We start from the raw sequence: 19,479 nt of genomic DNA on the forward strand, positions 1-19,479 counted from the left end.
AAATTTAAAATTTGGGGTGTCTTCATATTACAATCTGACTTGTGTGGACCAGATTCACGTTAATATTACTGTGCACTAGGGCAAAAGCATGTATCATTATCAACTATATCATGCAAAAACCTAGTATATCATTCAAAAACATATTACTCCCTCCGTCCCAAAATATAGTTCCCATTTCCATTTTGGGTGTCCCAAAATATAGTTCCCATTTTCATATTTAGTTCCACATTTTTCCGTAATTTGTCTAGAAAAATCGTGTCTCATCATTTATTTTCTTCTTGAAATTTGTTTTTTTCCTTTGTTTATTCAACCAAAATGTTATAAGTAATGCTCTTTCACCAATTATTCTCCACTATCTCTCTTAAAATCATCTTTTCCCATACAACATTTATTTAAATAAACAAAAAATCTTTACTATCTCTCTTAGATTCTACTTGCATAAGTTACCGTGAAAAAAGGGAAATGAGAACTATATTTTGGGACGGAGGGAGTATATCAAACAACAACATTACATCATTTCTAAACAATTCACTATATTATTCATAGATTAACTATATCATGTATAAACTCATTATATCATTCATACACACACCAAATCATGCAGGTACTCGCTATATCATTCAGATACATAATATATCATGCAGAAACTCAATATATCATTCATACACTCACTATATCATACATAAACGACATCATTATATATGTTTGAACACGTGTCATGATATATATACTACGCAACTTTGATCTTCCTGCGTGTTAAAACTAGAGGTGATCATGGATCGGGCCACGCCTAAAAAAATTTGTCCATTGGACGGGCCAGGCCAAAACAATTGTGCTCAAAGTTCGCTATTTCGGGCCAAAATGAGCGGGCTTTTCGGGTCAAAATTGGGCCGAGCTAAAAAATAGACTAAAAAGTCATCTTAAGCTTGCCCAAAGCCCGCCCAAAGCAAAAAAAAAACCAGGTCGGGAAAAAAGTTCTGCCCAAAATTGGGTTGGGTCGGGCCAAAATGATCAACTCTAGTTAAAACATGTTAATTGATTCATCCATTATGTTGCATATAGTTTTATACAATATGTTTTCCGTTAATTAATAAAATCCACTATATTGTATATAAGTTTACTATATCTTTGGTAAAGCTCACTAAATAAAATTAATATCAATTACTAACCCGGTGCACACTAAGTTAGTGTGCATCGGATCCATTTAAGTTTAATTTATTCATATTAATATGAAGTTTGATTTATTTAAAAATAATCTTAAGTTTGAAGGTATCCTTCCTAATTCTAGTTGAAATTGATTAATGTATCGCGTTAAAATTATTCAAGTAACATGCTTTAAGGCTCGATTATTCTCTGTTTATATTTGCTTAACTTAACTTTAAAATTTTTTTTTGCTGAACTTATTTAGAATGGACTTATTTTTAGTAAAATTAACATAGCTAAATTAAACTTATATTTGTTGAAATAAACTTATTTTTATTGAAACATTATTTAATAAGTTGAGAAGAACATAGCCTAAATAGTGATTGCAACTTAGTGGGTGAAAAAGCACTAGTAGAATAAATGCCTATTGCTGCAGTCATTAAGTGGCCTATTACGGCGGTTTTGGTCGTGCAACAATTAAGGACGCAACAATAGGTAATTAACCTATTGCTGCAGTTTTTGACCGCAATAATAGGCCAAGATATTGCTGCGGTTCCTACCAAAACCCCAGCAATAGGTTTATTTTTTATTAAAAAAGTACAACGTATTGTTGCAGTTTTGGCTAGGAACCGCAATAATATTTTGGTCTATCACTAGTGGAAAAATGAAGAAGGGCTGCGCTAAAAAAGGCATGTAGGGCTGCGCTTTTTGACAGCAGCCCTTTCAGTAGCAGCCCTTCACTTTTTAAGTAGGGCTGCGCTAGAAAAGCGCAGCCCTTAAGCTAGAAGGGCTGCGCTAGTTAGGAAAAAGCGCAGCCCTTCTAGCCCAGAAGGGCTGCGCTAGTTAGGAAAAAGCGCAGCCCTTCTGGGCTAGAAGGGCTGCGCTTTTTCCTAACTAGCGCAGCCCTTCCTACCTACAAAAAAAAAAAAATTTTTTTTTTTGTCATTTTTTTACTCATAATCTCACATTTTCTGAAATTAAACAGAAGAGAAGAGAAACGAAACGAAAATACTAAACCCAAAACAATAAAAAGAATGAAACGAAAATGAAAAAAAGGAACAAAAACTAATATACAAAGAGAAGTATACAATAAGTATACAAGAACATTAATCAAAATAAACAAAGAGAAGTATACAAGAATAACATTAATCAAAATAAACAAGAGAAGTATACAAGAATAACATTAATCAAAATAAACAAAGAGAAGTATACAAGAATAACATTCAAAACAAAGAGAAGTATACAAGAACATTAATCAAAATATATAAACAAAGAGAAGTATACAAGAACATTAATCAAAATATATAAACAAAGAGAAGTATACAAGAACATTATAGATCTGAAAAAATACAAGAACTACAACCTAATAATGTTTAAATACATAAAACAAAACCCAAATACATAATTTAAAGGAAAAAAAAATTTCGGAAAAACTTAAAATGGCTATTTGGAGGCTTAAACGAACTCGGATGGCTTAAAAAGCCTAAACATCACCGCAAAGCAGTGAGTTCGACTTGTTGGCTCGTTCCGCTTCCGAAAAGGTATCACAATAGGCAATCGGACTCCGTCGTCATGTTTAGTGCAAATCGAAAAACTTAAAAGGTTTTTGAGACAAATGTTTATGGGAGTTTTTAAGAGAGAAGAGAAGATGAGAGAGAAGAGAGGGTGAGAGATAAGGAGGAAAGGAATAATGAGGGACGTGAGAGAGGAGAGAGAATGAGGGATAATATATTTGACGAATCCCCGCTCAATATTTCAAAGCGCGCGATTCCGAAATTTCAAAATTTTTCAGGAAGGGCTGCGCTTTTTTAAAAAAGCGCAGCCCTACTAAGCAGAAGGGCTGCGCTTTTTAAAAAAGCGCAGCCCTTCACTTAGTAGGGCTGCGCTTTTCAAAAAGGCGCAGCCCTTCTTACCTACAAAGGGCTGCGCTTTTTTGAAAAAGCGCAGCCCTACTAGTGAAGGGCTGCGCCTTTTTTAAAAAGCGCAGCCCTTCTTCTTAGTAGGGCTGCGCTTTTTTAAAAAAGCGCAGCCCTTCACTAGTAGGGCTGCGCTTTTACGAAAAGCGCAGCCCTTCCTGCGCAGCCCTTTATGTTTTTTCCCCTAGTGTATTGCTGTTTTTGTTGCCCAAAACCGCGGCAATAGGTCCTGGTACAGGCAAAAAAAAAAAATTTTTTGCATTTTGCAATTAAATTAAAAAGAATAAAACCACACAACTAACACTCCACTATCCACCAAATTTACAAACGAACTGAAGATGAAATAACATATGAATCTCATTAATATATAAAGATAAAAAAAAGCTAGTTACATAAATATTACAAAAGATCAGAAAGTAAAAGCAAAAATAATAAAAAAAACAATGGTTACAACTAAATGCCTAATTACAAAAAATATAACAAAAACAAAAAATATATTAAAAAAATAAAAAACTCAAAATTAAAAAAATCCTAAACAAACAGATCTAAAAAAAGGAAAAAAAAAACGAAAAGAAAAACAGAAAAAGAAAAAAAAGAACGGCGATTGAAACACCATGTCGATTGAAGCAATAGGTCATGGCACTAGTACAGAATAGGTCATATTGCTCGTTTTTGCGTCAAACGCTCTTTGGCATGCGACGCAAATAGGTTTTTTGCGTCACTTCCGTGTCTGTGCAACACAAATCAGGGGACGCAAATCGTCCTTTTTCTCCTAGTGTGGTGACATGGTGGTTTCACCAGATGAAGCGCCATGTCGATTGAATTAAGCCATCTGCGAACGACGATGCACAACGTTTGTGGAGACGTACGACGTTGACATCCGACGAACGATGTTGGTGGAAAGGTGCGCCATGGTGTCTTAGTGAGGACGAAAGAAAGAGGTCGACCGCTGAGAGAGAGAGAGAGAGGTGCCGACCTGTGAGACGAACAAGACGAACAAGCCGTCGGTGTCAGACACTGTAGAAAATTCGAACCCCAAAACAGCCCCAAATTCTAACACAAAAGTCCCCAAATTCGAACCCAAAAATCAACAGAAGATTCGAAACCAAAATCACTATTTTTCTTTTTCGAAATTATGTTGAAAAACTAGGCAAATTTGACCAAAAATCTAGGCATATTCGACATAAAAATCTGGGCAACACCGAGCAGAATTTAAGCCCCAAATTGTAGGTTTTCGTGAGGAAAGACAAGAATTTTGAGTGAGGCGAGCAGATGAGAGAGGCGTGAATTGAGAGGCGTGAGACAAAGTTTAGGGTGAGGCGCCATGGTGACAACATGAGAGGAGAGATGTGTGAAAGAGAGGATGAGAAAGAATGAAAAAACCCTAGCAGGCGTGTGAGAGGCGCTCAATTATAACCCTAGCATCTTTAGATATTTTTAAGGCTATATTGCTGCGGTTTTCGAAAAGAACTGCAGCAATATATTAAATAATATAAAAAATATTATTTTAATATATTGCTAGAGGAAAATGCAGAGCAATCCCCACTTGTCCTCTAGCCAGATCGTACCACTCTAAAGAACGCGACCATTCGCACCCCCTTTTCCATAGTTAATGGATGTGAAGATGTCATTCCAGCAGAGCTCCAAGTCCCATCTGAAAGGTATGGTTTGATAACTGGAGATGGAAATGATGTTGAACTTACCCATGATTAAGATACAGTTAAGAGATGAGGGAAAGGCAAGAATCAGAATGGTAGCCTATCAACAAAGTATGGCACGTAATACAACGAAATGTCAGGATCAAAACATTTCAAGTAGGTGACTGGGTCCTCAAGAAAGTCTTTCAAAACACTAATTTTGGTAGGAACTACATGGAAAAGACCCTACCAGGTAAGTAAGGTGGTAAGACAAGGGGCATACTCCCTTGTCAAGCAAGATGAGACACCTCCCAAAAAGTCGTAATACCACACATCGAAAAAGGTATTATTTCTAACTTTAATCTTTGTTAATTAATTTAGTTATCTTTTAATAACCATTATTAACTTACGCATCAGAGGAGCGTAGCCCGCACCAACGCCAATGCTTCTAACCATTGGTTCTGCAGACACTATGGACAACTAGAAACCCTAACCTTCTATGGGACGGGTGGAAGATGTCGAAGTCCTAACCTTCTACGGGACGGGCTCGACATGACACTTGAACCATACATTCTGGATATTTTCAAGTTGGCCAACTATGCAGTGGTCAAGGTGTGGATGACAATTATAAATACAACCTACAACTGCAAATCAAATCAAACCAACTAACAACTGACAACTCAACTGCAACTACAATTACAAGTGCAAATGACAACTAATTTGACAACTTTGCAAATGACAACTACACATATTCACATCGCAAACAAAGAAAGCTACCTAATACGGTAGACTAACTTTGAACATAAAGACGAAAACAAAAAAAAGACGCAAAAAAGGGGGTCATCCCCAATATATCTGTCTTGCAAGGACAAAAATCGTTACATTAGTTTGCTAACATCTGCATTTGCTCTAGTGTTGGCTTGATGCACATGAACAATAGTCAAGATGCCATCCACCACGTCATCAGACTTTGCGTCGTCAACTTTCGCCTTAACAGCCAAAACATCTCTTGCTTGGTTGACTTACATCTTACAGTTGACCGACATCTTCTAGTTGACCTTCTAGAAAAGACGACGTGTCTATTAGACGTGACATCTTTGTCATTCATCTTCATTAGGCATGACACTTCCATGAGGCGTAACTTCTCCACTATCTTTATTTTTATATCAATAAGCTTGTCTCGAGTAGGGAAGACATCATGGAATGCATCTCCAACTTGTTATTGACATCTTCAGAGTTCCATGCAAGGTGACAACTTGCCAGACCAAGATGGCGACTATCTGAATCATGTGTATGTATTTCAAAGAAGAAAATTTCACTTTTGTAGAATGTGATCTTTAAAACCAAAATTTGGGGGCAATTGTTGTGGTTGAAATTTCACCTAAGCCCGATTAGGGACATAGCATTCAAGTTGGTTATCTAATTGTATTTGATCAAGTAGTCAACCCCTTGAAAGTAGGTAATATACTCAACGGTTGTTACAAATAATAAGTAAAAAAAACAAGAAGAAGCAAAATCACATGTATTGAGGAGGCAAATTCAAGCCCTTAAAGAATATGCGACATCATAGCTTATTAAATCAGTCAACCAACACATGCATCAAAATTAGGTGGTTGCAACAACCAGTAGAAATGATGTCAGATATCTCAAACATAACCACTCAGACGACCTGATTAGTTAGAATTTATTTGCTATAAATATAGGTTAATGTATTAGTTTTCATTCCCATTTCCTCTCACTCAGTCCGAGTTATTCTTACTCACTCTCATCTATTGTAGTCTAATGAAAAGCAATTAATACAAGTTTTCTTCTTGGTCTTCTTAATTCTTTATTCTCATTTGCAAAACGAGGATGTCCAATATCCTTCTCTTTTTCTTCTAATGTCATTTTTCGTCTTCTGTTATGTATTCTACTCTGGTAAAAGAATAAACAATTTTATACTTCAATTGAGTTACTAAGATCAATGGCCTCTTTTCATAGGCAAATTGATGCCTTGGTAAAATTTGTCCAAAACACAATGTTACACTAGAATTAAATGAGTCCACTATCACCATGGAATTTTGTTTTACATACATTCAGACCTCCAAAAGAACTACTATCAAACAGAAACTGAAGAGAACATGACCGTGAGTCTCTTGATGCTCGAAGACATGCCAAATGCTCTACTGTCAGATCTTCTACAAGTCGCAAAAACTGCTTCACAAGTCGCTTGCAAATTGGCATTACAAAAGCTAGCTGATCGATGACGGATTAGTGTATTCCTAAGTTCACTACAATAACAACATGACAATTCGGATGGAAGAATAAGTAAACTAAGTTCTCGCGCCGAAACAAAATAAGTTGCATGAGATTTTATCCCTTGCAGAAAGTCGAATGAGAGTTGTTAAGCATCACACCTTACTCTGATGGAGGCCATCACACTCCACGTCCATTATAACTCCCAAAAAAAGGATGATCTTTCACATTCACGGCTTACCTATAATACAGGAAATATTGAGCTTATAGTTATATAACTGTTAATACTGGTATATAGAAGAAAAGTTGAATTACCAATAGGTTCTTCAGCTTCCACTTTTATCTTAGATGACAGCCTGCCAGCGAAGGAAACGATGATGGAGGAAAACAAGAATGGTTGAATGTCACACAACTTGAAAATGATATTATAATTAATATGATAAAATGAAATAGTATTAGTATACACTTACTTGACCTTTCTTGAAATTGGAGTCTTTTTTATTATTATTTTTCTTACAGGGGGCAATGAATTGGATTCTGATTTGCCTTTCTTTGTACCTGACAATACAAAAAAGAAGTTCATTAATTTAGATGGTTCGTAAATCGAAATTACGAAAAGAAAGTGTCTTTCTCATTTTTAAAAAAAACCTTTTTCCTTTCCTACATTTATATGTAGTTAGTAAGTGCAGAGTCTTACTTCCAAAATTAAGAAGAAAATAGGAAAGAAGAATCTAATTACAGGAAATTATATACAATTAACATTTCGCGTGCTGATAACTACAATAGTAGTTTACGGCATCTAGTGCATGAAAGTAGCATAACTTTAGGTATGTGCACCAAACTTACGGGTGGTGTGCACCAAATCAGGCACAAATCCCAGCTCGGTAAGCCCTGCAAACTTCAACCCCCCCCCCCCCAAATGGGGTTGATTCTATGTAGCATAAGACTTCTTAATGCTATCCAGATAATCCTAGTTCTACCAGAACATAAGCTAGCTTGTACCACCATAGGATTTCAGAGCCCTCAAAAACCAACATATCGTACTACCAATGGAGGGCGTCCATCATAGACCCAGCTATTATTTGCTCATTTGAGACCTTAAAATGAGATAGTGAGAGTTCCAAATGAGCAAATGTGCAAATGAATAGCCTTTGGTGTACCATGCTCATGGTACACCCAGGTGTGATAAATATTGTAATACCGATGCATTTTATGACCACCAAAACATTTTTAGTACCAGCAATGTATAATCTAGTATTACGAGACGCTTCCTAGTTCCACCAAAACAAGATATAATATCATTAATTATCATGTGAGATGACCAACCAAGAGTGCTACCATAGCATGTTCTAGCACCACCACAAACCTTCTAGTCTACCAAATCACAAGGACCACTACAAACATTCATACATTTCCATAATACTATGGTACAACCTATGCAGTATGCACAGACAAATTAAACCGAAAACTTCTACAGTGCAAAAGTCCAGATTTTTTAAAATTTTATATTATCTTTGTTCGAAAAAGTAATTTAATAACTGTTACGGGATTTGTGGCCAATCACAGATAAAGACCAATGCTTCCTCCTAAACCCCTTCTTTGTTCGAAAAAGTAATTTAATAACTGTTACGGGATTTGTGGCCAATCACAAATAAAGACCAATGCTTCCTCCTAAACCCCTTCCCCCCCCCCCCAAAAAAAAAGGTGGTACAATATTTTAAAGGACCTAGCTGGTGAATGAGATCAGCCAAACACCATTGAATTATTAAATATTGGAACAATGGAGGTTTCACATACCTATGGGAGCTATCTTGTCTAAATTTGATCTTCTTCTCTTTACTTGTTTGGAAATACTTGGTGTCAAAGGAGCCAATACCTCCCTCTGAGTAGAAGCCCGTTTCCTAATACCTGAAGCAGATGAACCTCTAGCAACAGGAAATGCAGCAGCAAGAAACTCCTCATCTTCCACTAAAACCTCAATATTCTCTATGGTAAGCATAAATTGAACTGAGTGCTCTTGAAACTCAAACAGAAAACCCATCTGGATCAGATTCCGCAGGTCATTAACAACAGAAGTTATGTCCTCTTGCAGTAAGCCTGCAGCGATTTCTGCAGCAAAGATATTGACAAACTCTGCACTAGCCTTCTTATATTTAATAAATGCCCCGTCGATGAATAACAGTTGGTTTCTCTTGTCCCAGTGAACCAACTTCACCACTTCTCTCTCAAGACATCTCTCGTCTTTCAGGAGCAATTTATACGAGACTCGTATGTTCTCATCATTCTCAAGAACAGATAGGCTGAGCAAGGAATTCACCAGTTCGTGCCTCTGCTTGGTGGGCATGTGAATCCTGCAGGCAAGGAAACCCAATATTATTTTTAGAAGACCTTTCACGATGAGCTTGTTCTTCAGATCATCTTTACTAGGTCGATCTAAAGATGGCATAATCTTCACACTACATTTCACAGAGTCTGAAAGTTTCTTCACTCCAAGAGCACAGTAGACTGCACATAATCTTGATGGGGAAACAGTAGAGAACACATTACTCTTAGATTGCCACACAAATAAAGGCGAATCTTCAGATTCCAGAAACATCTTTTTCAGCCATAGATTATCAGCAACAAACACATTATCTTTGATCACTAGAAGAATACTCCCATTTGGCAATGATGCAGGTACCTTGGTCAACTTGCTCTTAAGAGTATCCTCCATCTCCTGATTCCAGTTTTTGAGAATATAACCCCAAAAGAAACAACATTCAGCTTCCAAGATTTCATGGGTCTCCCTGGACTCCCATAGGCTCCATATTTGCAAGAAGTGACATATTGAAGGATATTCTATGACATGAAAAGCATTGCTCAAGAAAGGGAGCAACTCTCTATCATAATATGATTCCAAACAATATAGTATAGGAGCAAAATGATGGGCCTTGTCGTGAAGGACACAGAGCTTGGAGTCAACCCACATTCCGTCGCTGGATGAATCTTTAGTAGGAATCCAGACCTGTAAATTGGTAGATTCTGATGAAATAGGTTTCCAATTGAATTCCTTGAGAAAACAATATATTCGTTTTATGGTAGGAGTTTCAGAAATCAAGGGAAGGGAGATTGAAAGAGCCGAGCAGACCTCCTCAATATCAACCTTAACACCAATTTTTTTCAGTTGATGGATAAAAATAGACATATCAGTTCCATAGTATCTATCATCAATGAAAGTAGCATCTGTCAGCTCAAGCATCTCCTTCCAAGCACTGTGAAAAAGGATACAATCATTCGGCAATTTATACCCACGGCTTGTCATAAGGAGCTCACTTTTCATCATATTATCAATGAATGTGTTGAGAAAAGGATGAGCTTTCTCATCAACCATCAATATTTTCAAGCATTGTAGCAAGAAAAGTGTGCCTTCAGCTGTCATAAGTCCTTGATCAACTGGCTTGGTGAGCCCTCTAGCAACATATATAGCACCTTCTTCCAAGCTACTCAATGTACCCAACATCTTCAGTTCATCTCTCAGACCATATATCTCGATCCCATAGTAAGAATCATCAATGAGAGGAAGATCCACAAACAATGAAATACACGCCCACTTCGAATTGAAAAGAATTGATTCTCCCGGCTTTTTGTGTCCATGACGAGTTCTCAGTATTTCCTCCTTGCTTAAACATTCACACAAATCAGCTAACATTGAAGGGGTTTCTTTCTTCAACTCTGTAATACAATGCAGCAGTCTTATCAAATGATCCGATGCAACTGGTAAGGACAAGAGGGTCTTCAATTCATTGACTAGTATCTTCAACACATCTCCAAGTTCAATAGCAACTCCAATAGCTTTAAGTTCATCCATATACATTCGAATTTCATTCCCATAGAAAGCCTCATCTATTATTGGAACACTGACGATCTTCAGCAAACAGGCCCAATCGGGTTTATGAAGGATCGTGGCTGAGGGGCATTTAAAGCCGGTGCTTGTTTTAAACCATGGAGTACCACATACCTTCTCCATGAAGGATGTAGCTGAAGACTTTGTATTTCTTATGCAATTAAGTATGAAGAGGCCACAATTGGAAGTCAGGCATAAAGGATTTGCTGGAAAAGTAAACTTCTCCATGGCCAGTGAATATACCTCCAATTCAGATTGGAGACCTAGGAGCCTAAGTTCATCCAGAAAGCAATAAAGTTTACCTCCATAGAACTTCACATCAACAACTTGCAGACTTGTTACCACATTTGCAGCTTCAGCTTCTGTTTCTGATTTGAAAAACACAGCATTCCTAGGAGCAGCATAACATTTACAAGTCTTCAGCCATCTTGCATGACTCATAGTGTATAACCATTGCTCATCTAGCATTTTCCTTTCTTTCAAGAAGCCGATGAATAAAAGAAGAGATAATGCTCTCTCTCTTTCCATTGTTGAAGAAGCCAGAAGCTTGAATCGATCCATGACAATATTCTGCACACCATCTACACCACATTGAACACCAAGAAATTTCAGCTCATCTATATATAAACCAATCTGATCATCATAAAAATCCTCGTCCACGATGGCAAAACCACTAACAACGTCCTTCATTAGTTCAAATAGTTCCTTTCCGTTTTGATTTGGGATTGTGCAGTTGCTTGGACAATTGACTCCAGTTTTTGTCTTCATCCACTTGCCAGAACGGATGCTCTCGATAAACCTTTCTGGCATGTTTGTACCCCTGGTTCTGTGAAACCTGATCCAGTCCAGCAGCAAGAAAGCCTGTTCGCTGGTCATTTGTGAAGATGCTACTTGAAGAGGCAAATTTGGGAGTGATATCTCAGGCAAATCTCGTGCTCTGCCATGCAATATCAGAAAGCTGAGAAGCAACTTATCAGGAGTATTTTCTCCAGCAAACTCACCATTTGCAGCATAAGTTTCCGATATGTCAACAAAATTTTCTTGTATAAACGGATTACTTGGTCCAAATAACTTAACCCACTTACTTCCAGATGCCATGACAAGCGTTTCAGTTCTTTGCACTCTTACAGTGCCAGAGCCATCAATGATAGGCATCAATTGGAAGATTGATGACATTTCAGAGTCCATTAAGAAACTCTTAAGTTTACAGTGATAGAGAAAGTGAGACAACATAACCACGTTATCTAACTTTCCTTCATGTGATATGTAATTACAAAGCTTTGAGCTATATTCAAATACAGAGCAAGCTCTTACACCTGCATAGGACAACAGCCAGGTTGAAACTTTTTTACACTTTGGGTGCCTTGTCAGAGAAACCTGAATGGCATTTGGTAAGAAATAGATGGAGTTGGGGCAGCCAAACTGAAGATTCCATTTCTGAAGCCAGGCATGAAGTTTCGGCTCTACACAGTATCGAATCTCGAATCCCTCTTTTGATTCATCAAGAGCACTACAACATTCAATCTCACCCTTCTCATTGATGAGCTTTAAGATAGGGCAACTTTTTGGGATATGGTAAAATAAGTGATTACTAATGAAGTACAGGAGATCAATATACATGTCATCAGAAGCCTGGGAGATAAGATTACAAGCATCAAAGCATTTTCCATACCACTTAAGTTGTTCATGGACACCAAGAAAGTCTAGACTCGGTCCATACTTATCTTGATCTAAAGAAGAATGCACTAAATACTCTCCAATGGTAGAAATGCCTGACAAAGAGACCCCTTTTTTCTTCATCTTAAGCAGTATCTCCCAGAAACGAGAGTGAATTCTAACTGCTAAACTAGGCTTACAAAAAGTTTTTTGACTGTTGAACGTTTCACAAGGCACAATTGCAGCATCACAAAGCTTCTTCCGGATTGTTTCTCTAGTTTTATTGAGCTCTGGAAAAGGACAAGCTTGGGATGGCAAGAACATAAAGGCCTGTGCAACAGTAAATAAAGGTGAGCCTTGTTTGACACAAGAAGTAAAAGCATTGACAAACGCTACAGGTACACAATCAAGAATTCCCTTGTTCCATGTACTATCAAACACAATAGACTCTCGCGAAGAAGCCAGGATGAAATCAGCCTGAATGACAAATGGAAAGTTGGTTGCCATAGAAGTTGGGAGGAAAGCAAAGACACCGACGGTAGAGGTCCCTCTTTTTAGCCTTTTGCCAAATGGAAAGGCAAGCGACAAAATCCATTCATCAACATCTGCTCTTCCACTGACTTTAGCTTCAGGTGTCACTGGAAATGCTTGTCTCCACAAGTAATACTGGCACTTCTCATCAGGAGCATCTGCCTTTTCCTTCACTGACAGATGAATGACACGTGAGTCTGCAGCTTTATCTCTTGAGTGGACATGATTAGTTTCACTGACAATTGATATTGCAGTCACACTGTTTGCGTTCTTTGGGCCACTACTGTTCTCATGGACATACAATCTTCTCAATTTTGACAAAAATAGAAGTAGCTCAGGGTGAAGCGAGGACAATTCCATTTTAACAGGATTCACTTTATCAGTCTTCAACGGGAGGAGAATTGTTGTTGTAGGTATGATGTTTGATCCATACACAATTTGTATCTTCGAGACCAACGATTCATCAGAAATCCATTCAGGGACTATGTATCCAATACCACAGTCCTTGTCTGGTTCTTCACTAAATTTTACCTTGTAACCACTGCTAACAATGTGAGGTAGTTTACTCACCAAAAAAACACTTTTGAACCCAATTCCTGTAGTAAAGATCAGCCTGATATCAGGTTATGCCACAATGGATAATTTGACTGAAAACACGGTAAAAAGTAAGTGCCAAGATAAACCAAATATAAATCTAATTCTGGCATACTTATATATCTGTCCTTCCAAAGATCAGGTGTATCAAATAAGTGTAGTATGTCATCAAGCAATAATGTGGACATATATTCCACAAAGAAAATACCAAGGCTTGGCCATCTAACTATAAACAATCAAACAAGAGCTGACTCATATTTGCCCTGTACATGTGCATACATGTGCAAAAACATCTAGGAAGGAGTTGTAGCCTTGTGTATGACTAGATGTATACAGGGTTGGGCAGGAATTGAAGGGATGGAAATCATGCATATGTTGAGAATTTGAGAACCTTATCTAGCATGATAAGACTTCAATGGAAGCAAAATCAGTCACGATGAACATAATAAGAATATTACAAAGCAATTCAACAAGAATAGCATGGGAAAAATCTCCAAATGGAGGTGGAAGAACACACAAAGAACGACAGGCCAGTTATTCTTTTAACGTGAGAGGCAGTACGCAAATTCAAAATAATGTCCAAATCTCATAAAGAGGCCAGCTCTTACAAGGGAGCCATACCATAGGGAAATGATGTGTATAGGGGTACTTAGGTGAATGCTAATACAATTCATGATGAAGACGTAAAGGAATATTTATAGCTAGCAATAGAAACCCTAATCTACATTAGGTTAGGCAACAAACATCATAAAACTCTTCATATACTTGCATCTGTGAGAAAGACAGCAAATATGGAGCCACATGAAAACCAAATCCATGCTGACTATGCAAGTGATAAACAACACCAAGATAATATAATGTATGTAACTTTTGAGGTATTTCAACCAAAACAATAACAGATGCGAGAATGAAACCAAATAATCAAGAACAAAACACAGAGTTTACGTGGTTTACTACCAATGTGTTAGCTAACATCCTAGAGGTAGACGTAATAACAAGTTATTGGATCTTGAAGAATTCATAATGCAGTGCGCGGATAGTTTTACTTTCAGGGAGTTTATCAGCTAGGCCTAAGCCTGGATTCAAGGCATCCAGACATTCATATATGTATATATATTCATAGCATCAGATGAATACAATTGCTTTAGGAATGGGAAAAAAAACATTGATTAGTTAAATTTCTCTCTGGAAACCCACACCAATCTCAATATTGGTCACACCTTTTTGTCATTAATCAATCACATATTTATACAAGGTAGGAAACCCTACTAAACACTTAATACTAACTCATAAAATCTATCCAACTAGACTCGTAGTTGTACAATAAATAAACTATATCTCCTAATTCTATCTTATTAACTTTAATCCTATCTCCTAAGTCCTAACACTAGACTTCTATTATCATAAAATTATCATATATGACATTCTATCGACTCAACACCCTCCCGCAATCGTAACGGAATTAGTTTTACAAATGATACGATTGGAAAAGAAATAAATATCTTCTATTATAGCACCAGATTTGGAATATTGAATGAAAATAAAAGCTTCTAAGATGGTCAAGTCAATATTGGATGAATATTAAGGTCCATCATTCATCAGAAAGTCTCAAAGTAAGAGAAGTAAGAACTGAAACTCCAGTTCGTAGAAGATCCATTTCGCCAACCCAACTAGGAGTTACCCCATAAACCTGCATCTTTTCTGATTGAGTGACCATAAACATGCACCTCTTCCACTTTTTTTAAAAATCTTTTGTTTTTGAATTTTGCCTCTACAAGTCAAACAGACCTCAAAAGCTAGCTTAGCATTACAGATAGTAATACACGTAGATGTAGAGAGCATTTTAGCCTAAAATTTATTCATTACAAACTGTAATAAACTAGCCTAGGTGGGCAGGGGTATTTTAGTAATGTACTCTAGTTAATATGTGAGCTAGGGGAATAAGGCAAGTTAGACTATAAATAGAGGATATTAGGGAAGGAAAAAGGCATCAAGAAAATATTGGAGAGTTCATTTTAGTTGTTAGCTTTGGAAGTGGGTCAAGTCACTCGAAAACTTGATAATCTATCTTTATTTTCTATTATTTCCATTATTATCAATCAAAATCATCTTCATCTTCTTTGATTTTACTGTCCCAAATATCCAGTTCATTACACAAACCATACCTTACCCTTGACTAATTGAATATAATATCATCATGCATCATCACATGTATACCATATAGGTTGGTATACAGGTTCTCTATTGACTCTTCATTTCGTTTCCTGTAAATACATAGTATTTGATTTTAAGAGTGGTGTCTCTTTCTAAAGCTTTCGTATGCACATTTGGACAATAACCAAATAAACATTGAAGATTTTATATTTTCATGTTCCGTTATCTCAAAATTTGTTATTTATAGTGTTAGGCTATTAGGAATATTGCGGAAGAATAAAGATATTCCTAATACAGGCCGTTAGGTACATGAGAATACGTGATATAGGCCGTTTAGATACGTGAGAATATATATAATGGTATCTGATTTGCATAGCCCCGAATGCAAACCACATTAATTACGAGCCGTAATGCATAAATAATCAAGTGAGTTTCCAGCATCAAGATACTTCCAAAGTTCATAGACTGAATAACTAGAAGTCCTCCATGAAGAAAAATTGAAATAAAAAGTTTTCATGTTATTTTTGTCACCTTTTTCACCAATGAATCCCTTGCTTCTCCTGCCTTTCTTGGTGGATCTGCCCACACTACAGATGGACTCCATGTTTTGCCTTGAAAAGCCCACCTCATTGTTGAAAACTAAAAGGGTCTCTTGAGCTCCACAGCCAGTAATATCTTGGGTTGTGAGTGCAAATTCGAGGGTGGGTTGCACACTATCTTCATATTGATTGTCCTCCGCATTCTGCAACAGTAAAAGAACACCCAGACACACAGAAAGTGTCAATCATTAGAAAACATGACTTCTAAACTACTCCTAAGTGGGTGCAACACTCTCTATTTGCTTTATACATATACTCCATATTAGTAAATACTAGAGAAAGTTGATGTTGAAACTACAAATTACAACCATTTTAAACAAAAAGTCCTACATGATAGTATTATTTTCTTAGTTAATACTTCCTCTGTTTTCCATTTAATTGCACCATTTCGTTTTTCAGATTGTCGAGATGCTTCTCATAACGTCATATCTCTAATTGCGTATAAGTTAGAAATTTAAATATTAGATATTTGGAATCCTTGCATTGAGACGAATCTAAGAAGACTCTATTTGGCTAATGTTTTTCTTCTTATATGATGATGCTGGATAGCTTAACAAAGTTGGTTGATCAATAGTGTAAAAAAGAAATGGTGCAATAAGAAAAAACACATGAAGTAGTAATTTTGGGACCCCGTCGAACAACCCTAAAAAGACACTTACATCTACATAAAGATAAGGTTTCTTCAAAAGTCTAGATTAAGAAAAAGTAAAATGAAAAATGGACATGGATAATCTCCATTCATCCTAATCCTGTTTGCTAGTATTTTCTCAAGGTAATCCGAACTATTAATTTTCTATACGGTATAGACCAATAATAGATTAGCAAAGGCACACAAGAAAAGTTACAGTTTGGATTGTTACAAGAAGATCCCTCAAAACTTGGGATTATTCATGAATAATTGAAATTACTATGAGACTTGAGTTGAGAGCATGAGTGAAAGTAGAAATTATTCATTTCAATTTTTCCAAAAACAGAAATCTATACATTAGAAAAATATAAGGAAATGTCAGTAAATCAAAAATTGTAGACTTCTACTCCATTCATCCCTCTCATTTCCCTGTTTCTCCATTCAATATTCACAATCAGAAAAATCCTCTTTACTAATTTAACTAAGGACATGCAGAGGGACTTGTACACTTCACTTTGGAAAAATGCACACAATTTTTATTTTTGTAAAAGAACACTAAATAAGGTCATGCACAACAATATACTGATATAGTAGTATAAAAAGAACTAGAGAAAGAAGTAGGTGCCAAAAATTGTAACACACTAGTCACTACCAAGTACCAAGAATGTGAGTTTAACAAAAGTAACTTTATATGGCTTCAAAAACATAATTTAGAGAAAACCCTAATTAATTTATCACATCATAGATCAAAACATCAAATGAACAAAAACTTGGTCCTAAATTGCCAACCAAATCTACTAAACTATTATATAATTGAACTCAACCATCAAAACCCTCTCCCACATACAGCAATATCTATGCAAGAAAACACAAAGCATGTTATCAAAGGATATATAACTGCAAATTATATTTCTTCAAACATGAATAAATGAAATTGCATGTTAGAAAAAACACGTAAAAAATACAAATTGATGAAAAAGGAAGCATCTTTGTTAAAAAAAAAAAAGAAACAAAGAATTACCTGTATGAGTTCCATAAGAAAATGGACGTGTTTAGTGTAAAGTTCAGCAGAGAGGCAAGTAACAGCATGATGTAAATCTTGCGTAAGTGGGTTAGGCGTTTTTGACCCAATTGAGAATTTATTCTTCCTGATTTCTTCAATGTGAGCTCTTGCAGCTGCTTCTGCAACTGCATCATCTGGGTTGATGAGCTTATTACTCATCTTCCCTGTTTTGCTTGTTTGCATGATGTGCGTGATTCTTCTTTGTGTGATCAACTACAGAGCTGAATCATATAAAACTAATAAAGGGAGGTGAGTTGTGTTTGGAGAACAGGGGAGAAGAAAAAAGAATAGGTTTGTGTAGGATTTGACAATTCGGAGAGTTGAAATGACGGTTTGTACTGATGTATTCAACACATGCAGGGTAGGACGGTAGGAGATTTAATTATACTTTTTGAACTTTGAATAAAATTTCAGTTTATTCATCCGAGTTTCAACTTTTGGAGTTTGTTCATCCAAAGTATAACTATGCTCACTTTTTTGTTAACTTGAAATTTTATACTTCCTCCGTTTTTTTAGATGTTACACTTTCTATTTTGAGAAATTTTAAATTAGATGTTACACTTTTATTTTGGGTAATAACTTCTCTCTATCTCTCTCCTCTCACATGTTGACATGAGACCCTTTTGTTTTTCATTCTCTCTATCTCTCTCCTCTCCAAAAATTACCTAGGAGTCCGTGATTTGAAAAGTGTAACATCTAAAAAAAACAGAGGAAGTATTTAGAAAATTTGTGCCATCCAAAAAACGAGACTGACAGTTATACTTAATAGGAAAGATATTTAATTCCTATCGGTTATTTATGGCTCGAAAAAAATGTGTTTTTTCTCTCTCCTTCTCCAATTAACGCCCATTCTCCTTCTCCAATTAAGCTTCTTTTAAAAATTCAACTAGTTATTAGGCCCGGGCTATGCCCCGGGTAAGAAAAAATTTCATTTATTAATATAATACTTTACAATAATAACACTAAATATAACTTCCCGGGCAAGAAAAAATTTCATTTATTAATATAATACTTTACAATAATAAGACTAAATATAACTTAGCCTAGTAGTTAGAACTTTAGTATATGTACTTGAGGTCTCGGGATCAAACCCTATACTATGCAATTTCTTAATTTTTTTCAACATATAAACTTTTTATAATTTTTGTTGATAGATTATTAAAGATATTAACAGCCAATATCGTGCACTGCCGATTGCCGAGTATGACAATCAAACTGTTGCATTTACTTTACAATAATAACACTAAATATAACTTAGCCTAGTGGTTAGAACTTTAGTATATGTACTTGAGGTCTCGGGATCAAACCCTATACTATGCAATTTCTTAATTTTTTTAGTGTACATGGATTACATAAACTAAAACTCCTTAGGGAGAGCGCCACGTGGCACAGTTTCTTGTTTTCGCACGCCTTTTAATATATTTGTATAGATAGTTCCAA

General features: G+C 36.2%; 1 protein-coding gene across 2 annotated transcripts; it reads right to left on the reverse strand.

Moving 5' to 3' along the window:
- Positions 1-6,622: 6,622 nt before the first annotated feature.
- On the reverse strand, positions 6,623-18,381 carry LOC104901601 (uncharacterized). 2 transcript variants are annotated; one of them, XR_791221.4, is made up of 7 exons: positions 17,998-18,381; positions 16,281-16,491; positions 8,729-13,597; positions 7,402-7,489; positions 7,247-7,287; positions 7,093-7,172; positions 6,623-6,966 (listed from the first exon to the last, which is right to left on the reverse strand). XR_791221.4 is itself a non-coding variant. In XM_010689196.4 (6 exons), the coding sequence occupies exons 1-6, from the start codon at positions 18,220-18,222 to the stop codon at positions 7,162-7,164; spliced, it is 5,445 nt and encodes a 1,814-aa protein (XP_010687498.1). In that variant the 5' UTR covers positions 18,223-18,381; the 3' UTR covers positions 6,623-7,161. The 2 variants fall into 2 exon arrangements, 1 of the variants encoding a protein (XP_010687498.1); XM_010689196.4 differs by having other exon boundaries at positions 6,623-7,172.
- Positions 18,382-19,479: the final 1,098 nt, after the last annotated feature.

Source organism: Beta vulgaris, chromosome 1 (assembly GCF_026745355.1).
Source record: "Beta vulgaris subsp. vulgaris cultivar EL10 chromosome 1, EL10.2, whole genome shotgun sequence".
NCBI lineage: Eukaryota > Viridiplantae > Streptophyta > Magnoliopsida > Caryophyllales > Amaranthaceae > Beta > Beta vulgaris.